A 21509-nucleotide genomic window follows, 5' to 3' on the forward strand; every position below is an offset into this window, starting at 1 on the left:
TATAGATGCTTTGGTGAGCTGCGCACAACTGAAGTACTGAAAAGCTCCATTCTGATTGTCTTACAGAATAGAGCTGGCTGTGCCAACCAGTCAGAGAATAACATGGCTATAAAAGTACAGTTTTTATAACTTTTATCAGTAAGTGAAAAGGCCAGACATCTGATTGGCTAGCCTAGTTTCTTTATTGTTGGATAAAGAATGACACATAAAGGATTGTGTCCGCCAGCTTGTGTTGTTGGGGTATCACACCTTTGGGATTTAAAACTAATCTGTAACGCTGTGCTGTGTATCTGCCGGGAGGGCAGTTTTTAAAAGACTGAAAAAGAAAAAGAGATTAGTTGTTCACTTCTGACAAAAGAGTCCAATGGTCTCTTTTTACATCGCAGCATTTAATAGGCTTGTTATTCATCCCACAGTTCAGTTAAAAAATATAATTTTCCCCTGGGTTTTGCTCATTTTAGAAATTCATCCACATAAATTATGGAGCTGAAATACATCAGTATATATTTTGATTTACAATTCAGAGTACTGTATATACTCAAAGTTTAGTAAAAAAGGGAAGCACCCGAGAAGGGGGTCAGCTTATGAACCGGTATAGAGAGGGAGAGGTGGGACACAGCTCCTCCCCCCAACAGAGGGAGCAAGGAGAGGCAGCACAGCCAGCAGAGCCAGAAGGGAAGAGGTGGGGCCAGAGTCTTTCTGCTTCTGGCCACACTGCTCTCCCCCCAGCCTCTGAAGCAGCTGCAGCTCCAGGGCTGGCAGGCTGCAGCCGTGCCGCTTGGCCCCGCCCCCAGAGCAGGCTGTGGCCGTGCCACCCAGCCCAGCCCGCTGGAACATGCTGCAGCCGCACCGCCCAGTCTGGCCTGCCGGAGCACGTCCAGCCCAGCCTTGCCCTCTGGAATATGCTGCAGCCGCACCGCCCAGTCTGGCCTGCCGGAGCATGTCTGGCCCAGCCTTGCCCTCTGGAATATGCTGCAGCCACACCGCCTAGTCTGGCCCGCCGGAGCAGGCTGCGGCCATGCTGCCCAGCCTGCCGGAGCAGCTCCAGCCAGGCCAGAGACATCCTCCCCTAGCCCTCCCCAGATAAGGTGGGAAGGGATAGGATGGGGAAAGTTGGGGGGTCCCGGGCTAGGGGTGGGGTCGTGTGGGGGGTGGTCACAGGGGTTACTCCCCTGACCCCCAGCTTCTCCACCTCAAAAAATTTTCCCACCAGTTGCTGTCCCGGCCTGTCAGGGTAAGCAGCTGGTGCGCCAGGACACTTTGTTTACTTAGGTTTACCTCCATGCCTGCGGACGTTAAAGGTAAACAAACCATCTTGGCCCACCAGTGGCTTATCCTAATGGCCTGGGAGCCAAAGTTTGCAGACCCCTGAATTATAGGGTCAGCTTATGAACAGGTCATAAAATTTTTCCATTTTTGCTATCCATCTTGTGGGGGTCAGCTTACAAATGAACTGGCTTATGATCGAGCATATATGGTAAATGGAAAACAACAGTATAAACTATAGCACCTCTGCAGGCTTGCAGCATTAACACCATTGTTCTTTACATAAGTCAATAACATTGGTAATATCTGCCATAGCACAACGCAGGCAGACTTCATTTGACATCAATGGAAGTACCAGGAAAACCTATTAAGTTGATGCTATCTTCTCTTTATGACTTAAGTAGCTAAATATTGTTTTTTATTATTTTACTAGATCAAGTGAGGAATAGCTACCAGCTCTGTAATAATGGCACTTTGAGAGTGATGTATGCCAATGGAATGAGTATTAGCTTCCACAGTGAACCTCACGTCCTGGCTGGTACTGTGACTCCTACTATAGGACGATGTAATATTTCCCTGCCAATGGAAAATGGCTTAAATTCAATTGAGTGGCGCCTGAGAAAAGAACAGATAAAAGGCAAAGTGACGGTGTTCGGAAGAAAGCTCAGGGTAAGTGGAACTCACTGTTACAACAACAGTCTTTTGTCCTGTATCTAGACTGTTTTCTACTCTACATTACATTTTATTCAATTCTACTTCATAAAAATGAATAAGACAATGAAGTGGACTAGCAGTGGTGACGTTTTATGTATTTGAGAGGCCAAATAAACCGATGGAGTTCTGCTACCAGTTATCAGAAGCTCCATCAACTAGAAGATTCAAAAGGAGGCTGGTAAAAAATACCTCGGAAGGAGTAAGAGTCACTATGTTGGTGGAATTGCCATTTTTCTAATGATCTGCAGTATCAAAATCGTGACCACTTGTTGTCTATCAATATACTGTGGAACTCTTCACAAGAATTTGGCTGAGTCTCCAAACAAAATTCTAGTTCATGTCATTACATTCTACTAACCTAAATTCCCCCTGCAATTTCTCTGAGATAAGTAATTGTCTTCATTTCCTATCATAAACTGCAAGGCTGTGCTAAACAGCCACTATTTTCCCTCCCCCCGAGGTGGCTAAAATTTCACTGTGGATGAAGTGGCTCCAGTATGCAGAGATTGGAAGGCACATTGGGATACTGAGAAGAAAAATGCAATGGGTTTCATCCAAAGCCCATTCAAGTCAATCAGAGACTTCTCTTGGCTTCATTGGGTATTGGATCAGGTTGTATATGGAATCATAGAAATATAGAGCTGGAAGAGACCTTGAGAGGTCATCTAGTTCAGCCCACTGCACTGAGGCAAGACTAAGTAAACCTAGACCATCCCTGACAGGTTTGTCTAACCTGTTCTTAAAAGCCTCCAAAGACAGGGATTCCACAACCTCCCTTGCAAGCCTGTTCCAGAGTTTAAGTACCCTTGCCGTTAGAAAGTTTTTCCTAATATCTAACCTAAATCTGCTTTGTTGTAAATTAAGCTGATTACTTCTTGTCCTACCTTCAGTGGATATGGAGAACAATTGATCATAGTCCTCTTTATAATACCCCTTAACATATTTGAAGATTGTTATTTGGTCCCCACTCAGTTGTCTTTTCTCAAGAATAAACATGCCCATTTTTTTAATCTTTCTAAAGCTTTTATCATTCTTGTTGCTTGCCTCTAGACTCTTTCCAGTTTCTCCACATCTTTCCTAAAATGTGGCGTCTGGAATTGGACACAGTACTCCAGCTGAGGCTCACCAGTGCCAAGTAGAGCAGGACAGTTACCTCCCAGGTGTTATATACAACACTCCAATTGATACGCTTCAGAACAATATTAGCTTTTTTTGCAGCTGCATCCCATTTTCAACTCTTTTTCAATTTGTGAGCCACTATAACCCCCAGATCCATTTCAGCAGTACTACCACTTAGACAGTTATTCCCCATTTGTAGATGTGCATTTGATTTTTTCCATCCTGAGTGAACTGTTTTTCACCTTTCTTTATTGAATTTCATCTTGTTGATTTCAGACCAATTCTTCAATTTGTCAAGGTTGTTTTGAATTCTAATCCTGTCCTCCAAAGTGCTTGCAACCCCTCTCAGTTTGGTGTCATCCACAATTTTTATAAGCATACTCTCCTCTGCTATTCAAATCAATAATGAAAATATGGAACAGTGCCAGGCCCAATATTGACCTGGTGGGACCTTCTAGACACACCCTTCCAGTCTGACAGTGAACCACTGATAATTACTCTTTGAGTATGTTTTTTTGAAACAGTTGTGCACCCAGCTTATAGTAATTTCTTCAAGGCATTATTTCCCTAGTTTGCTTATGAGGATGTTATATGAGATAGTGTGAAAAGCCTTACTAAAATCGAGAGATATCACATACTACTTCCCTATCCACTAGGCTAGTAACCCTGTCAAAGAAAGAAATTATCTTCGTTTGGCATGATTTGTTCTTGACAAATCTGTGCTGACTATTCCTTATAATGCTATTATCCTCTCAGTGCTTACAAATTGATTGTCTAATAATTTGTTCCAATATCTTTCGAGGTATCAAAGTTAGGCTGACTGGTATATAATTCTCCAAGTCCTCTTTGTTCCCCATTTTAAAGATAAGTACTGTGTTTGCCGTTGTCCAGTCCTCCGGGACCTCACTCGTCCTCCCTGAGTTCTTGAAGATAATTGTTAACCGTTCCAAGATTGTTTCACCTAGCTCCTTAAGGAATTGCATAAAGTGTTCTTATCATTAGATATTTTACACTGAATCAACTGCTTAGTTATTTGCAGAGAGAAATAAGACAGGAGATGTTACATTTTAACATTCTCCTGATGTTTAGTGGTTAGCAAATTCTCAGCGCTGAGTTATCAGTAGTTCTCCCTGTTTTCTTTATGCTGTCTGTATCTTCAGAGTTGCATACTCCTGTATTTTTTTTAAAAGACAAAAACCGGAATGAGATTAGCAGCTAAATCCTTAATGACTGGATTTCAGGACTGTGTAATTGATTTTTGATATGCTGTACTGTGGAAGTTGATTATAAGTAGTAATCACTCCTTTTCTAAGATAAATCAGCTCTGCATTTTGACTAGTCTTCAAAACAAAAATAAATGAGGCCCTAAAATAAAATGGCTATAATCCTTACTCTAAATATTAAAAACTTAATAGGAGGTACTCGTGGTAATTAGCTGAAGTTAAATGCACAAATCTTAGAGCTGAATCCTTGCCAGAGTTAGATTTTCTTCCATCATGTTTATGCAAATCAAAACACAGCTTTATCTATCAACACCTCAACATTTAATTGTCTGGTGTTAGTTCCTGTAACAATAATCACATATCCATTTAGCTCTTTTAAATGGAAATTACTATGAGATTATAGCAGGTTGAGTGGACTGAAAATGCAATTTGAAAATGAGGGAGAAAGCATAGAATTTATTTGCATCTCATTTATTTTGATTCACCTTTGTAAACTGTTTAGTGAATGAAATAAAAGCAACTGTACTGGAAAATTGCGGGGGAGCAGGTGGGATGCAAGGTAGACAGGGAGGTGAAGCAGTGTGGGATAGATCATCATGAATGGAGGGCGTGATAGATAATGAGTTATAGCTTCCATGAATATTTCAGATCAGTCTGAACACTCACATCTCTTTCAGCTGAGGCCTAAATTTGGGACAGAGACACAGAACCAGGGACATATGAAAGACATTAGTGCAGGAGTCTGTCCTTGTATGTGATTAATTTCTTAAGGTAAATACCATTTTCAGTATTAAATCTCCCTCTTGAAATTTCTCATGTAAATATTATCCAGGACTGAAGTGAGATAACATCAGCTTTGTGTATGTGACATAGGTACATTTCAGTCTCAAATTCAAGAGACTCTTTCTTGAGGACTCTCAGCTGAGAGGTCAGATGCAGTCATTCCCTGATTGTTGGTGCTCAGATACTGTGTGATGGGTGCCGTACAACATCATACATCCATACTTCATTGGTGTGTTGTATGCTGTCAGCATTGTGATCACAACCTCACACAGCCACATTCTGCTCAGCAGAAAACTCCTGCTGCTCAACATGCAACTATCCACTTGTAGTTTACCACATCAGCATTATGGTAGCACAATACTGTATTAGTAATTCTGCAGTTTATCCCAGACAGGGTCATGGGGCGTTGTTGAGCATAACATTGCACCATTAGAGATATGAGCTTTGTCTTTAAAGTTTATCCCAAAGTTCACATGACTTATGAATTTTTGAGCACTCCCTGAGTGGAAAAGAGAAGGGGCCATTAGTGCTGATGGCAGGAACAAGTCATGATAGGGCGAGGATGTAGCTCTCCCCCAAGCACCAGCTTGCACCTGGGGCAAGAGCATGCTACATCTTCTCTAAAGGTTTAACAAGGGCCCCAGTGAGCGTTCACCCCACAGTGGCTGTGGAGGCATTATCCCTGCTCTTGCCTATGCCAGCATAAAGCTCCACTGCTTGTAGGGAAACCTCTCCCTTAGTATGGGGTCAAGATTAAAGAACCATAATTAAGCCTATGTAGGAAAATGTGTAATTTTTTTTATATTAACCAATTTATGTCAGGTATTGTTTTACTGGTCCATTATCAGTACTGTATTGAATGTTGTGCAGGCAATTTAATAGAGAACCCAGAGAGAGAAAGAGAGAGAGATTACACTTTCAGGTTTGTTTGTTTTTGTATACACTGTAATATCACTTGTGACAAAGTTCCTCCTCTACCTTGGTGGATCCTGGGCTTATTGGCAGATTTGCTCACCTCAGTGATCTTTCCCACAGTCTGGATCAACTCCTCCTGTGTCTGATCAGGGAGGTTTGGGGGGAACCCAGGCCCGCCCTCTACTCCGGGTTCCAACCCAGGGCCCTGTGGATTGCAGCTGTCTATAGTGCCTCCTGTAACAGCTGCATGACAGCTACAACTCCCTGGGCTACTTCCCCATGGCCTCCTCCAAACACCTTCTTTATCCTCACCACAGGACCTTCCTCCTGATGTCTGAAAACACTTGTACTCCTTAGTCCTCCAGCAGCACACCCTCTCAGTCTCAGCTTCTTGCACCTCTTGCTCCCAGCTCCTCACACACACTTCCTCTCCTCTGGCTCCTCCCCGCCTGACTGGAGTGAGCTCCTTTTTAAACCTAGGTGCCCTGATTAGCCTGCCTTGATTGGCTGCAGGTGATCTAATCAGCCTGTCTGCCTTAATTGGTTCTAGCAGGTTCCTGATTACTCTAGTGCAGACCCTGCTCTGGTCACTCAGGGAACAGAAAACTACTCATCCAATGACCACTATATTTGCCTGTACCCCACTGGTCTGGGTCTGTCACACACTCAAGTGAATTTTGCTGGAAGAACCATTAGCCAACGTCTAGAAGGCCTCTTCTCAATTGTGACTTACACAGCAACAGCGAAAAGAAGAAGCAGATGTGTGTGTAGGTAGCAGAACAAAAGAAAAATAGCTTGATAGATAATCTTCAGTCATGATAGTCGTGTTAGTGTTATTAGTGTTCCCCAAAGGAGTGGGAGTTAGTCATTTTGTTTGGGTTTCTGTATAATTAATATGACATTGCAATTATACTCTGTGGTGTTACTTATTTTACAAATGAAAATGAAGTTACTGAATTATCAAACAGGTGCTGCTTTATTCTCAGAGTAATGTTTTTGTGTAGCTATTCTGGTGTATAATTGTTCAGAAAGCTAGTACTTCAACTCACTGTGACAAAAACCTAGTAACCTTTGTAAAGTAGATTCAGCTTCCTTCTGAGCAAAAGGAGAGAGCCCTTAAACTCAAGTTTACTAGCAAAGGCAGGGTGCAGGATACAGCTGCTGTGATGAGGCAAAAATGTCAAGCTGTTTATAAAGACACAAAACTCTTAAAAGAGCTGAATTTTCAAACAATGGTTTTCGTCTCACTCCCTCCACACAAAAAGCATCCAAGAAGGCAGGAGATCACCATGCCTCCTACAAATAAAGACAACAGAGGAGCAAGAGCTTAGTGAGGATCTCCAGAGGTTCAGACGGCAACTTTGTGGTTCTCCCATCACTAGCTTTATAGGATCATAAGTTTCAGTGTTGACCATGGGATTTTGTTGCTCTTGTATGTTTGTGTATAGCAACATCACTTACTGATGGAAACCCATAATGCAACATATAGCAGTGGAGAATTTATGATCTAGTAATTTTAGGTCTAGAAGGAGAAAAGATCTTAAAGAAATCTTGGAAACATTTAAAAACCCTGTAATTAGAATAATTATATACAAAAATAATTTAAAATTTCCTCTAATCCTCACAGACACATATGACTAAGAGGAATTTATTAGCCCAATTTATTTGAGGAATTCACCAGGAAAGTTTTTGTCATAATTTAGTTACTTTGGAAAGAATTGAAATTTCAGAGCTATGCTAGAATTTTCCTTTAATTGTACAGACATATGTCTTTAATATAATAATCAGATACCCCCTATTTTCCCCAGTAGCTCTTAAAGTGCATGTTTCCATGGACATTTGACATGTACACAGATTTTGCACTCACAGAAATGGTGACCAATTCTGAAAGTTTGCCCTCTATGGCTGAGTTCTGCTTCCAAGACTTCCTTTCTACTAAAACCTTGAATAGAGAATAAGATGGAGCATTTCCTTTCCTAAGTTTTTTTCTTAACTACTATTATTGTCTTCACATCAGAGCTAGTCTATTTGCCAATAGCAAAACATTCTGTGGGAAATCCCACATGAAGAGCAATTTCTAAGAGTTACTAAGGAAATGAAAACTGTGTTAAAAGAGCTGGATTTTATTAACTGGAAAATATCAGACTGAGAAAAATGAACAATTATTTAAAATATTTTATTATGAACACAAAATTGTATTAATTTTAAAATTGCTTTTTATAGAACTGAATTCCTACAGAGTGGGTTGGGATGGGAATTGGGCTTACTCTGCCAGTGAAAATAATTCAGAATAACTTTTATGTCGTCTAGGAAGGCTCAGAATTAATTTACATATTGTTTGATGTGCAGTTTAAATTTGGATAAGAGAAAATGTTGCTTAATCAAAGCTACTATAAAATATAAGCTGAAGAACAAATTCCCAGGAACAGATGAGTATTTCTTAAGTAGTCCTTGCTGTCAAAAGATATCTAATTTAAAGACTTCTACTTTATTAATGGTGCGTTCACAATTAAATTACTTAAGAAGCTTTATTAGATTACAGCGTTGGCCTGGATTTTCTGTGGCTTGGCCTCCAGTGAGTATACTGCTTTATCTTTCTTATAGCATTTGCAGTAGTGAATGCTATAGTTGAGGTTACATATTCAGTTCTTACAACCCCTTGTTCTTGTATGCTCACAACTTTCTAAAAATGTTTCCTGTGGGACTGAAACTTTTCATGCTGTGTTGTGTTTGATTTTTGAAAGTCTTACTAAAGAAAGTGAGAAAGTGAAATATATTTACTCAGCTTAAAGAAATTTATGGGATTTTTATTGCTTGCTAGGGACCTTAGCTTGCAAGATGCTGGGAGTTCAGCTTGCTCAGCAAGCACCTTGTGGGATCAAAGCCCAAAGCCTCAAAAAGGACTGAACAAAAAATATTCTATGGCACCTCTGAGGAAAAACCTCTCTGTTGAAAGTGGAGGGAGGAGAAAATGTTGAAGGCATGGATTCTCAACTTGGGGGTTGTGACTCCAACAGCAGTCATGGCAGCCCTCTCATTTATATGGCTAGATTGAAGGGGGAGTCCTCAAAACTCTTTCCTTGTTTACTGTGGGGTCATGGTATGAAAAAATGTTGAGAACTACTAGTGCAAGCAGTTGAAAAATTACTTCTGGGCGTACTCTGTGGGTATCTACTAAATGTTAACAGCTTATAACAAGCCCAGGGGCTGTTGCTCAGAGATTACTGCTAGCCCAGGATGCATTGTAAAATGTCTCAGCAAAACACTGCATTTTTTTTAGTAACTTCCGGGAAATTTAATTGTCCTTTCACTTTATTAGTATTTTCACTATAGCAGTTAGCATGGACTAGGATTTATCGATTCACTGAACACAGCCTTCTTCCATTTGTATAGGTCCATGGAAGGAACTTGCTGTCCATTGATTATGACCGAAACATCCGCACAGAGAAAATATATGATGATCATCGGAAGTTTACACTGAGAATAATTTATGATCAGCTAGGACGTCCTTTTCTTTGGCTACCCAGCAGTGGGCTTGCTGCTGTCAATGTTTCTTATTTCTTCAGTGGACGACTAGCTGGACTTCAACGCGGTGCCATGAGTGAAAGAACAGATATAGATAAGCAAGGCCGAATCATATCCCGCATGTTTGCTGATGGGAAAGTATGGAGTTACACATACCTGGAAAAGGTAAGTGGCTTAATTTAAACTACAGCAATAGTTACAAAGGCTGAAAAGGTGTTAGGCATTGGCACAAAAGGTTTAGGCACTGTGACGCTGAGCATCACAGCACCTAACTTTTAGACATCTAGAAAATCACTAGATTCACAAAACCTGTGTAAGGTGCCTAGACTGTCTGTCCAGTGAATGGAGAGAGAGAGGCACATTAGAGCCAGGTTGCTAAGTGTGAAGTGCAGCCTAAACCAGCTAATGGGAGATGCCGACCAGAGGAATGTGTGCCCCTCTTATGGAGACAGGCACCGAAGTCTGGGCTGCAGGGAGGGGCCTGTCTCTGTTAGCAATTCACAGCCAGGAACTTTGTTTGGAGTTAGGCCTTTATACAAGAAGCTGGAGGTGGGAGGAAACCTACCTCGTAACTTTTAGCCCAGTGGTTAGGAGACTTACCTGGGCTGTGGAAAACCCTGTTTGTGCCCCCTTCTCCCCCTCAGGTAAAGGGATGTGCCATCTCTCAGGTGAGTGCTCTAGCACTGATGTGGGGCTCCCTAAGTCTCTCCAGAGGGCAGCAGCTTCAAGGAGAGGCTGATGGAACCCCCCTCCCCCATTAGAATGCCCTCACTACTGAGCTAAATGTTCTGAGGGAGCTCTTCCTCCTCCCCCCACCAGCCCCAGCTGTTCTGTCAGAACTCACCTGAGAGATGTGCTCAGAGGGCACCCACTGGATTGGGCCACACACGATTGCCTGTCTGCCTCTGGTTTAAATATAGCTTTGGGGCTTTGATGGGAGACAGGTGCTCAGATGCCTGAAGGGAGCCAGAAGTGCACATGCAAAAAGGCAGAAACATAGGCTTCTAATGTCCTTTTACTGCAAAAACATAGGGATCAAATGCATTTATGCACCTACAGGATTAGGTGGGAGTTTTGTACATTGTAGTGGTGCCCAAATTGGGACTTAGGCACCTAAAACAGGGACTTAGGTGCTTAAAGTCTTTTGTACGTTCAGGAAAGAGACTGCTATTACATGTTCATATGTACATACATATACATGACGTAGGATTCTTAGTGTTCCAACAGTTAAAAAGCCTTTTGTGCCCGATCTGTAAATTTTTTAGTTTTTCAATTAATCAGAGGAAGTACTTTGTTCATGGTTCAGTTCTTCTGAGATATCCATAAAATAGAATAGGTCACCATATAATAGCATGAACTAAGAGGATAAATTTTACTATTTTAAAATGCATGACTAAGCCTGACAGAACATCCTGGTAGCTCCAGATATCTCATCTCTAATCATTATTTATGAAGTGAAAATATGGTAATTCATTTCTATTTAACCTAATTTAAACCACTTTGATCTTGAGAGTTTATCTAATCCTTAAAAACACTGCATGCCATGTTCCCTAAACCCCCTCCCTCCCAGCCTATTGTTTTAGGTATGCTAGAACAGTTCTCTCTGCTAACTTCTCCACACACGTTTTACAGTATTCAGTGTAAATTAAAACTGCCAGAGGAGATATAAATTAGGGCATTGAACTCATTTTTCCTAAAACAGTAAAGGAAGAGAGTGGAAGAGGTTGATACAATGTTCCTTCCATTTCCTTCTCAGGATTGATCTTTTTCTCAAAGAGGAAAATTTACTTATCACAGATGTTGGCACTATATTCATACTGTTGGGCAGCATTGCACCTTAGATGTATTTTGATTTTATTTATATTTTTATTATTGTAACACTCAGATCTATTCAATAATTTTTTTATTTAAAAATTTGCTTTTTTCCCCATAAATTCAGAAAGTGAAAGAAACTGAAAGACAGTAAAAATATATAATCTTTGTCTTTTTATTTTTTTAATAGTCCATGGTACTACTGCTTCAGAGCCAACGGCAGTACATCTTTGAGTACGATTCCACAGACCGTCTCCAGGCTGTCACCATGCCTAGTGTTGCTCGGCACAGCATGTCCACTCATACATCTATCGGCTACATTAGGAATATTTATAACCCTCCTGAAAGCAACGCTTCAGTGATTTTTGATTACAGCGATGATGGGAGGATTTTGAAAACATCTTTTTTAGGAACTGGTCGACAAGTCTTCTACAAGTATGGGAAACTATCCAAGCTATCTGAAATTGTTTATGATAGCACTGCAGTTACTTTTGGATATGATGAAACTACTGGAGTTCTGAAAATGGTTAACTTACAGAGTGGTGGCTTTTCTTGCACAATCCGGTACCGTAAAATTGGTCCACTGGTTGATAAACAAATCTACAGGTTTTCTGAAGAAGGCATGGTCAATGCAAGGTTTGATTACACCTATCACGATAATAGTTTTCGGATTGCTAGCATCAAGCCTATAATAAGTGAGACTCCTCTTCCTGTTGATCTGTATCGTTATGATGAGATCTCTGGCAAAGTAGAGCATTTTGGCAAATTTGGAGTCATTTATTATGATATAAATCAAATAATTACTACGGCGGTGATGACACTTAGTAAACACTTTGATACCCATGGGCGCATTAAAGAAGTTCAGTATGAAATGTTCAGATCACTCATGTATTGGATGACAGTCCAGTATGACAGCATGGGAAGAGTAACAAAGAGAGAACTGAAGCTTGGACCTTATGCCAACACAACCAAATATACCTATGATTATGATGGAGATGGGCAGCTCCAAAGTGTGGCAGTAAATGACAGACCAACCTGGCGTTATAGTTATGATCTGAATGGGAATCTTCATCTCTTGAATCCAGGGAACAGCGTACGGTTGATGCCACTACGCTATGATCTAAGAGACAGAATTACACGTCTGGGTGACATGCAGTACAAAATTGATGATGATGGGTTCCTATGTCAACGAGGCTCAGATATATTTGAGTACAACTCAAAAGGTCTCTTAACAAGAGCTTACAACAAAGCAAGTGGATGGAGTATTCAGTACCGTTATGATGGGTTAGGGCGAAGGGCTTCTTGTAAGACTAACTTGGGGCACCATCTTCAGTACTTTTATGCTGACCTTCACAACCCAACGAGAATGACACATGTTTACAATCATTCCAATTCAGAAATTACTTCTCTATACTATGATCTACAAGGCCATCTCTTTGCAATGGAAAGCAGCAGTGGAGAAGAATACTATGTTGCCTCCGATAACACAGGTACACCACTGGCAGTGTTCAGTATTAATGGCCTCATGATCAAGCAGCTTCAGTACACTGCATATGGAGAGATATATTATGATTCCAACCCTGACTTTCAATTGGTCATTGGATTTCATGGAGGGCTGTATGATCCTCTGACCAAATTGGTTCATTTTACTCAGAGAGACTATGATGTTCTAGCTGGGCGTTGGACATCGCCTGATTACACAATGTGGAAAAATATCGGTAAGGAGCCTGCTCCATTCAACTTATACATGTTCAAGAGCAACAACCCTCTCAGCAATGAACTTGATTTAAAGAATTACGTAACAGGTAAGAACTCATTAGTGGTTGTTTACTAAAAGGTTTTAGTGCAAATTTCTAAAGTTTAGAATTTTTTGTTGGAAAAAGAAATAGATCAAACTTCTCCATTCCAGGACTTTCCTTTGGCTGTCTCCTCATCCACCTGCAGAACCCTTCTCCCATCAAGCTAGGACCATCTTCCCATTCGGTAGTATGAAAAGGACAGCGTAGTCTTGACCCCTGACTCTTGGTTGTGACCCCCAGATTAAGAACCTATGAAAGAGAGGCACACATGACTATTAAATAAAGGAGAATCATTTTCAACTAATAATAAATAATAATCTTTAGTTTTTATGTAGCACTCTTCATGTAGATTTCAAAGTGCTGTGCAACGGACGGTACCATTATCCCCACTTTGCAAAGGGGAAAGATGAAGACAGATGAAACTGAGTGCCCCAAGTCATCTAGCAGGTCAGTGGCAGAGTCAGGAATTAGGACTCAGGTCTCCTGACCCCCAGTCCAATGCCCTGTCCCTTCAATAGTGTCCTCAGAATTACCTACTGACTTTGTCCAGGGGCACAACATGAATTACTATCAAGAGTGGCACTGATTAAACAGTTATTTACTTTCCAAATTCTGCCTTTAAACTCCAACCTATTTTTAGCTCTTGCTTTAAGAAAAGAACCTTTAATGTTTTAAACAATGTTTCCTTTTGGAAGACTGAGGAACATCTGTAGTGTTAGGATGTGGAGACAATAAATCAATTTAGATTGCATGTACTGGGTTTGGGTGACACATCTAACTTCCTCTCAATTACTACTAATTTGCCACTTAGTAGGATCACATAGTACTTGAACTAGCTGCAAACCATTTTTTAAAAAGAAAGGTAATTAAGATGTATTCAGGAGAAACTCTCTGAGAATGAGTCTGCAGCATGTTGTAATTAAAAACAGTAGTACCATTTAAAAAACATAGTTTTAGTGGCAGCACTTCAAGAAAAGTTATATTATGACTATTAGTTCTTTGCGACTATGACTGCATTGTGCGTGCATAATTTCTCAGGTTGCCGTTCAGTCATTTTGCATTCTGAAGACAATAGTATTTGCTCTTGATACTGGGAAAGAAATTATCAGTGATCAAAAATATCTTGAATTCTTTGGGGTCTAATTCTGTGGTCCTTAATTGAACAAAACTATCAATGTCCGTGAGGGTTTGGCTCAATTAATAACTGCACACTTTGGCCTCTAATGATTAACTTCAGAAGCCCCCAAACCCAGTGGGTCCTGTGTCACTTTAAGAGATTTTATTGCACTCAGAAGATGTTATATTTATTTTCATTCTTGCAGCCACAGAAGTAATTCAGAAAAGATACACTAATTGCTTGTACAGTATGAACTTTTAATTCCACCAAAAAATGGTTTATTGCTAATGCAGATACGTGCTGTTATCACAGGATTCCCTGGGCTAAAAGAATGTTCTTGGAAAAGAAGTTGTTATATAGAGAGTTAATTTTCATAAGTGAGAAATACATACAACCTTCATTTCTCCAGCTGTGTAATGAAATCCTGTGAAGAACATCAGAAATAGAAAATAATGAACTATTAGAATGAGAGAGAACCTCCTCTTTATTGCCAAATGAGGACAGCTAAAGTAAATTGTTTGGGAGGTAATGTTCTACCCTATGATAACAAACTGAAGCCATGAGAAAAAGGAATAATGGTCCTATGCTGTATATAGCTGAAAGGAAAATGTATAATATAATCAAAGATCTGTACACATTTCTTTAATGTAACTGGGATAGAATCTGAAATTTTGTACAATGTTATTTATTTCAGTATCTAGAGGAATAAAAAAAATTAAGCTTACACATTTAAAACTTCTCCACCCACTAAAATTAGATTTGTAATGGCTCATTCCACCCCACCCCTAAAAGACACTAGGAAAACAAGATTGTAACATGCCCTGGATGTCAACAGATTCAAGCTCATCAAGCTTTTCTTAACTTCAAACAATTAAAAACACATTTTTGAATTTTTTTCAGTGAAATTCCAGAGCAAGAAGTTTTCATTCTCCCTCCCCATTTTCAGAGAGAAAGGAATAAGGGAGGGAAAAATCAGAAACATTTTCAATAAAAATGTTCACAAAATTTTTTGAATAATCCAAAAGCCATTCCTTTCCACTTGCAGACTGAATATTTTGAATACTTTTGGAAAAATTCTTTCAACTACTTAAGTCATGTTGCTTAAAGCAGTGTTGGAAGATGTTCAGATACTACTACAATGAGTGCAGGATAGGAACCTATATAGAATAGAGAAGAATCATCTGGTAGTCAGGATCCAAATCAGATAGAGCTTTTTTGGGCAAAAACAATACCTTGGACTTCACAAAAACTGACATTGAAGCAGAGGAGAAATGCTTCCTATGAAACATAACTGTGTAAGGCCTTGATTCTGCAAAGAGTTATGCATGTGTTTTACTTTATGAAGTTGACTTGAATGGAACTACTCACCTGCTTAAATCTTTGCCGGAGTAGGGCCTACGAGGGAAACCATGTTTTGTGCCAGAGGACGTTTCCAAGCGTTCTCACAAGCATTAATCCAGTATCACACTGAGTATAGCCCCATTGTAGTAATCCAATCAGGAGGTGACAGAGCTAGGGATAACAATGGTGAACTGTAGAAAATGTTTAGGTCACTCACATATTGGATGTCAGTTCCATATGACAATATGGAAAGAGTAACCGGAGAGCTAATATAGAATCAGAAATGGAGGGCTGGAAGGAACCTCAAGAAGTCATCTAATCCATCCACTGAGACAGGTTTAAATATACCTAGACCATCCCTGACAGAAGTTTGTCTAACTTGTTCTTAAAAACTTCACTTCACAGAGATTCCACAACCTCTGTAGGTAACTTATTCCAGTGCTTAACTATCCTTCTAGTTATATGTCACTGGTGGCTATTTACAGTGTATTTAAAATAGTCATTCTTGCATCAGTTCACTCTGGAAGAGCTGCCAAGCAATAACAGGTTAGAAATTCAGAGGCCAAGCTCTACTTGAAATCACGAGTTGAGGCCATAGATTCCCTGAGATACCCATTACACACCTTCATTTTTCACTCATTTATTTACTTTTGATTTTTAGATGTGAAGAGCTGGTTGGTGATGTTTGGATTTCAGCTCAGCAACATCATTCCTGGTTTCCCTAGAGCAAAAATGTACTTTGTGCCACCTTCATATGAGTTGTCAGAGAGTCAAGCCTGTGAAAATGGACAGGTATGCTGAAGTTCTTGGTGTCTTAAATAGATTTTGTTGGTCTTATATTGTATTTGAGTGTCATTTTATGACTATAGACAAAGGGTCTACAATAAATAGAGTGCACAATATTTGTTTCATAGTGATGTGAAATTCAGTATAGTCCGCTTTTGTAGTATTGAACATGCCATCTTTCTTACCAACCTAGATTATTACCATAATAGCAGTATCATTAGTTCTTCATATATACCCTTGAGTTGTTACTCGATTAACAATAGCAAATGGAAATCTCAACGTGTAATTTACCATCTGTTCTATCTATATCATTATAATCCTTATGTCTTTTATTTATATCAATAAAAATGTGGTTTGTAATTACTGTACTGTTAAAGAACAGTTTTACTCACAATACTGTATAGGGGAAAAAATCATATTTTTTGTTTGCTGGGGGGTTTAATTGTTGGCAGGTTTGAGTTGTAAGTTTTGGTGTTGCAATTAAAATTAAAAGTAAACTGATGTTTACTTCTTTGCCCAATTAGGAAAGGAATATGATTTCTCTCTCTCTCTCTCCCTCTCACGCACGCACGCACACACACTTGAAATTACTTACCCAAATACTGGGCCAATTTCTAGTCTCAGAAGTCAGTGGAGTTACTCCACATTTATAGTAATGTAACTAGTCTTAGAATAAAATTTTAAAAGCATCTAAGTGAATCAGGAGCCCAAGTTCTATTTTCAAAAGTAATTAATTTTTGGCCTGGTCTACACCTAAAACTTATATTGTTCAGGGAAGTGAAATATTCACCCCCTTGAGAGATGTCGTTAAACCGACCTAATCCACCTCTAGGTCAATGAAAGAATTCTTCCATCCACCTACATACTGCCTCTCTTGAGAGGCGGGTTTACTACAGTGATAGAAGAACTCACAGCTGTGCTGCCATAGCATTCTAGTGTAGACATACTCTAAGCTCTGAGGTGCCTATATCTCATTGAAAGTCTACAAGACTTAGGCTCCTAAGTCACTTTTGAAAATGTGATTTAGGTTCTTAAGGCACATGGCACATTTTTACCCTTATATCTTCTAGGTCAGAATGCTCAGAAAATATACATAATCTGTTAATAAATAGGTTCTACGGAACCTCTTTAAAAGTTTTAGCTGATTGACTCCTGAATACTCTCATGATGGTCACGGTGTAGATAACCAAGATGGATAAATCTGTATACATATACTATAGAAATAATGTATCTGAAAAGACAAATGCACAAAAAGTATTTTTAGCTAACATTAATCAATTCTATGGTACTTTGAAAATTGAGTTCCTTTATGTTGGTTTAGATAACTGCAATATGTATATGCACTGCTGTCTTTAGTTGGTTCAGTGCATAACACTGTACAGTGTATAGACCAGCAACAACAGTTTGAGTGGTACCTTCTATAGCAGAGGTGGGCAAACTATGGCACACAGGCCACATCCGGCCTGCGGGACCGTTCTCCCCAGCCCCTGAGCTCCTGGCCCGGGAGGCTAGCCCCCAACCCCTCCCCGCTGTTCCACCTCTTCCGCAGCCTCAGTTCACTACGCCACTAGCGCAATGAGCTCCTAGGGCAGAACAGCTGCAGAGCCCAGCCTGACCCGGTGCTCTGTGCTGTGTGGTGTGTGGCTGGCTCCAGCCGGGCAGCACGGCTGCCTGTCATGGTGCAGCCGCGCCAGCAGCCACCAGTGCTCCAGGCAGCACAGTAAGGGGGCAGGGAGCGGGGCAGGGAGGTTGGATAGAGGGCAAGGGAGTTCAGAGGGTGGTCAGGGGCTGGGGGTGTGTATAGGGGTCGGGCAGTCAGAAGCAGGGAATGGGGGGGTGAATGGGAGTAGGGGTTTCAGGGGCAGTCAGGGAGATGGGGTGGTTGGATGGGGCAGAGGTCCCAGAGGGGGCAGTCGGGAATGAGAGGAGGGGTTGGATGGGGGGGGATCCAGGGGCAGGCAAGGGTCAGGGAGCAGGAGTCCAGAGGCAGCTATCAGGGAATGGGGGGGTTGGATGGGGCAGGAATCCCAGAGGACCATCAGGGGCAAGAAGCAGGAGGGGTCAGATAGAAGGCAGGGGCTGGGCCACGCCTGCCTGTCCTTCTGGGCATGGCCCGGCCCGTAACCAGCCCTCCATACAATTTCTGAAACCTCATGCAGCCCTCAGGCCAAAAATTTTGCCCGCCCCTGTTCTATAGTTTTTTACAGCACCATTTCTCATTGTTCTTTTTAATAAGGTTTAAAATGGGACTCTGAAGTCAGCATTTTCAGGCTGTCTAGATCTTATTTGTTTATTTTTGCAGCTAATTACTGGAGTCCAACAGACAACGGAAAGACACAATCAAGCATTCATGGCCCTTGAGGGACAGGTCATCTCTAAAAGATTACATGCCAATATTAGAGAGAAAGCTGGGCACTGGTTTGCAACAACTACTCCCATTATTGGGAAAGGGATCATGTTTGCTGTGAAGGAAGGCCGCGTAACAACTGGCATTTCCAGCATAGCCATGGAAGACAGCAGAAAAATTGCCTCTGTGCTTAACAATGCTTACTACCTGGAAAAGATGCACTACAGCATTGAGGGAAAGGATACCCATTACTTTGTCAAGATTGGCTCATCTGACAGTGACCTTGTCACCCTGGCGATGACCAGTGGGCGGAAGGTATTGGAGAGCGGAGTAAACGTCACAGTTTCCCAACCAACCCTCCTTATCAATGGAAGGACTCGAAGGTTTACGAATATTGAATTCCAGTATTCTACCCTGCTACTTAACATACGGTACGGACTGACCCCCGACACACTGGATGAAGAAAAGGCACGCGTGTTAGACCAAGCTCGACAGCGAGCCTTGGGATCAGCATGGGCCAAAGAGCAGCAGAAGGCACGGGATGGCAAAGAGGGCAGCCGCCTATGGACTGATGGAGAGAAGCAGCAGCTTTTGAGCACAGGAAGGGTTCAAGGTTACGAGGGATACTATGTACTTCCAGTGGAGCAGTACCCAGAGCTAGCAGACAGTAGCAGCAACATCCAGTTTTTAAGACAGAACGAAATGGGAAAGAGGTAACAAATTAACCTGCTGTCATCCTCTGCTGGATGAATCAGTAGTCACAACTGTTATCTCCTCTCCTAAGGAGATGAAGACCTAACCGGGGGCACTAGGCTGAGCTACTTTGGGATAGTAAGTGGCAAGAAAGCTCACATTTTTTGAGTTAAATGCTACTGTTCAAGTGATTAAAAACCACATCCTGAAGTGGACTAAAGCCAGACTGATAACTTTAACCATACAAATTAAAAAGTACCCCTAAAATATTACCCACTTGTTCTGGGTCTAAAGAAAAAAAAAGAAATAAAAATAGAAAAAAGGCCTCATATTATATTACCTCACTCCATTCACACGTGAGCAAACTTTAAGAAATTCAAGAGGGCCACCTTCTCTAGACCAGCTGATGAAACAAAAATGATTCACACTGCTTGTTTGATAAATATTCAAGAGGTTTTCGTTTAAATCAAGATACAGGTGCATTTAAAACATTACTTTGGGGTGATTTGTGTGTAATAACTGGAGGAAAATGAGAATGCGAGCAAGAGACCACTGGAAATACTAAATTAAAAAATTATTTAAAAAATAACAAACCTGACTTGCACTCAGACCCTGAATTTGTCTGGCCTGAAGTTTAATTTATTCAAAGAGGGCAGAGTGTAAAGTTAAATTCAAAATGGTGGCTATAATCACTACAAATAAATTTCATACTCTGTTTGTCTTTGAAGATTCCATTGTGGACAGTATAACACAGTTACAGGGTGTAGTCTGTTTAGATTCAGTAGTTTGTTGGTATCAGTTCCAGTAGAGCTGTGGGCATTGTGTTACACTATTGCAAATGGGCACCACTTCAGATCACCCTGTACATACATCAGCCAGAAGGCACAATCACTGTTTCAGATTTTAAAATTATTAGTGTGTTTGTTTGGTCGAGAAACTGAGACAATCACATTATGGTCACCACAAAAAATTAAAAAAAAAAAAAAAAAAAGCTAAGAACTTTGGTACAAGAACTTTTTTGTAATATACATGTATGAATTGTTCATTGAGTTTTTATATTAATTTTAATTTGCTGCTAAGCAAAGACTAGAGACAGGCAAAGATAATTTATGGCAAAGTGTTTAAATTGTTTCTACGTAATAAAGTCTCTAAAACTCCCGTGAATTATTTGTCTCTATTGTGGAAATGTTTTGAGAAAGAAAATTGTGTAGCTGTGGGTCTGTCTATGTAACCTAGTACATGAAACCTTTTAGATGCAGAAGTGAGGTGCTAGTATCATACATTATACAAATTCTTTTAGTATCCCTTCCTCTGGACTCCAGGTAAGCTATGCATTCACCAGCAGCTCTGTTACAAGTGTTAAACTGGCAGACATTTTTTAAAGCGTTTGCCATGGAGCAGAACAAAAATAATTTGGGGAAACCAATGAAATACAAGTTACGTTAATAAAGCGACTGAAAAAGTTAGGGGGGAGGAGCCCTACAGGTAGGTGTGCAAATATAGGACCCAATTCTGCAACTGGATACGTAAACCACAAACAGAGCCATTCTACCATCACTGACTCAGTTTTAGAGGCAGGCCATAATTACTTTATTGCATCCTACCTTTACAAAGCCTGCAGCTGTTTCTATCTACCATTGTACAGACAGTCGGACTACTACTGCTCCCATTTACATTGGTGTACATTGACTTAGCAGAGGTTTTTTTCTCGACTCATGCTAGTATATCTCTGAGCAGACTTTTTTCTAGTGACATCTTATTCAAGGTTGTTGTCCAATTGGTGAGACAGCTGGCATCAGATATCAGTGCCAGCCTTTTAGAAACTTTTCATTTAGCTCTAGTGGCTACCACTTTGGGGTTCTTAATTAGGGTTGCCAACTTTCTACTCGCACAACACCGAACACTCTGCCCCACCCCTTCTCTGGGGCCCTTCCCCCTGCTGATTCCATTCCCCTCCTCCCTCCATCGCTCACTCTCTCCACCCTCACTGACTGACTCATTTTCACTGGGCTGGGGCAAGTGCTCCAGCTGGGGAGGTGGCCAGGGATGAGGAGGTTGGGGTACAGGAG

The 21509-nt window shown here is 40.8% G+C and overlaps 1 protein-coding gene across 5 annotated transcripts in view; it reads left to right on the top strand.

Annotated features, from left to right (window-relative positions):
• TENM2 (teneurin transmembrane protein 2) overlaps positions 1 to 20594 on the top strand; it is a 2274099-nt gene extending 2253505 nt beyond the window's left edge. For all 5 annotated transcript variants that reach the window (XM_050962494.1, XM_050962493.1, XM_050962495.1 and 2 more), the window contains 5 exons: positions 1700 to 1935; positions 9414 to 9710; positions 11548 to 13162; positions 16276 to 16406; positions 18703 to 20594. In XM_050962494.1, the coding sequence (XP_050818451.1) occupies positions 1700 to 1935; positions 9414 to 9710; positions 11548 to 13162; positions 16276 to 16406; positions 18703 to 19464 (3041 nt within the window). In that variant the 3' untranslated portion in view covers positions 19465 to 20594. The remainder of the gene's footprint in view (positions 1 to 1699; positions 1936 to 9413; positions 9711 to 11547; positions 13163 to 16275; positions 16407 to 18702) is intronic.
• Positions 20595 to 21509: the final 915 nt, after the last annotated feature.

This window comes from Gopherus flavomarginatus, chromosome 7, assembly GCF_025201925.1.
Source record: "Gopherus flavomarginatus isolate rGopFla2 chromosome 7, rGopFla2.mat.asm, whole genome shotgun sequence".
Lineage (NCBI taxonomy): Eukaryota > Metazoa > Chordata > Testudines > Testudinidae > Gopherus > Gopherus flavomarginatus.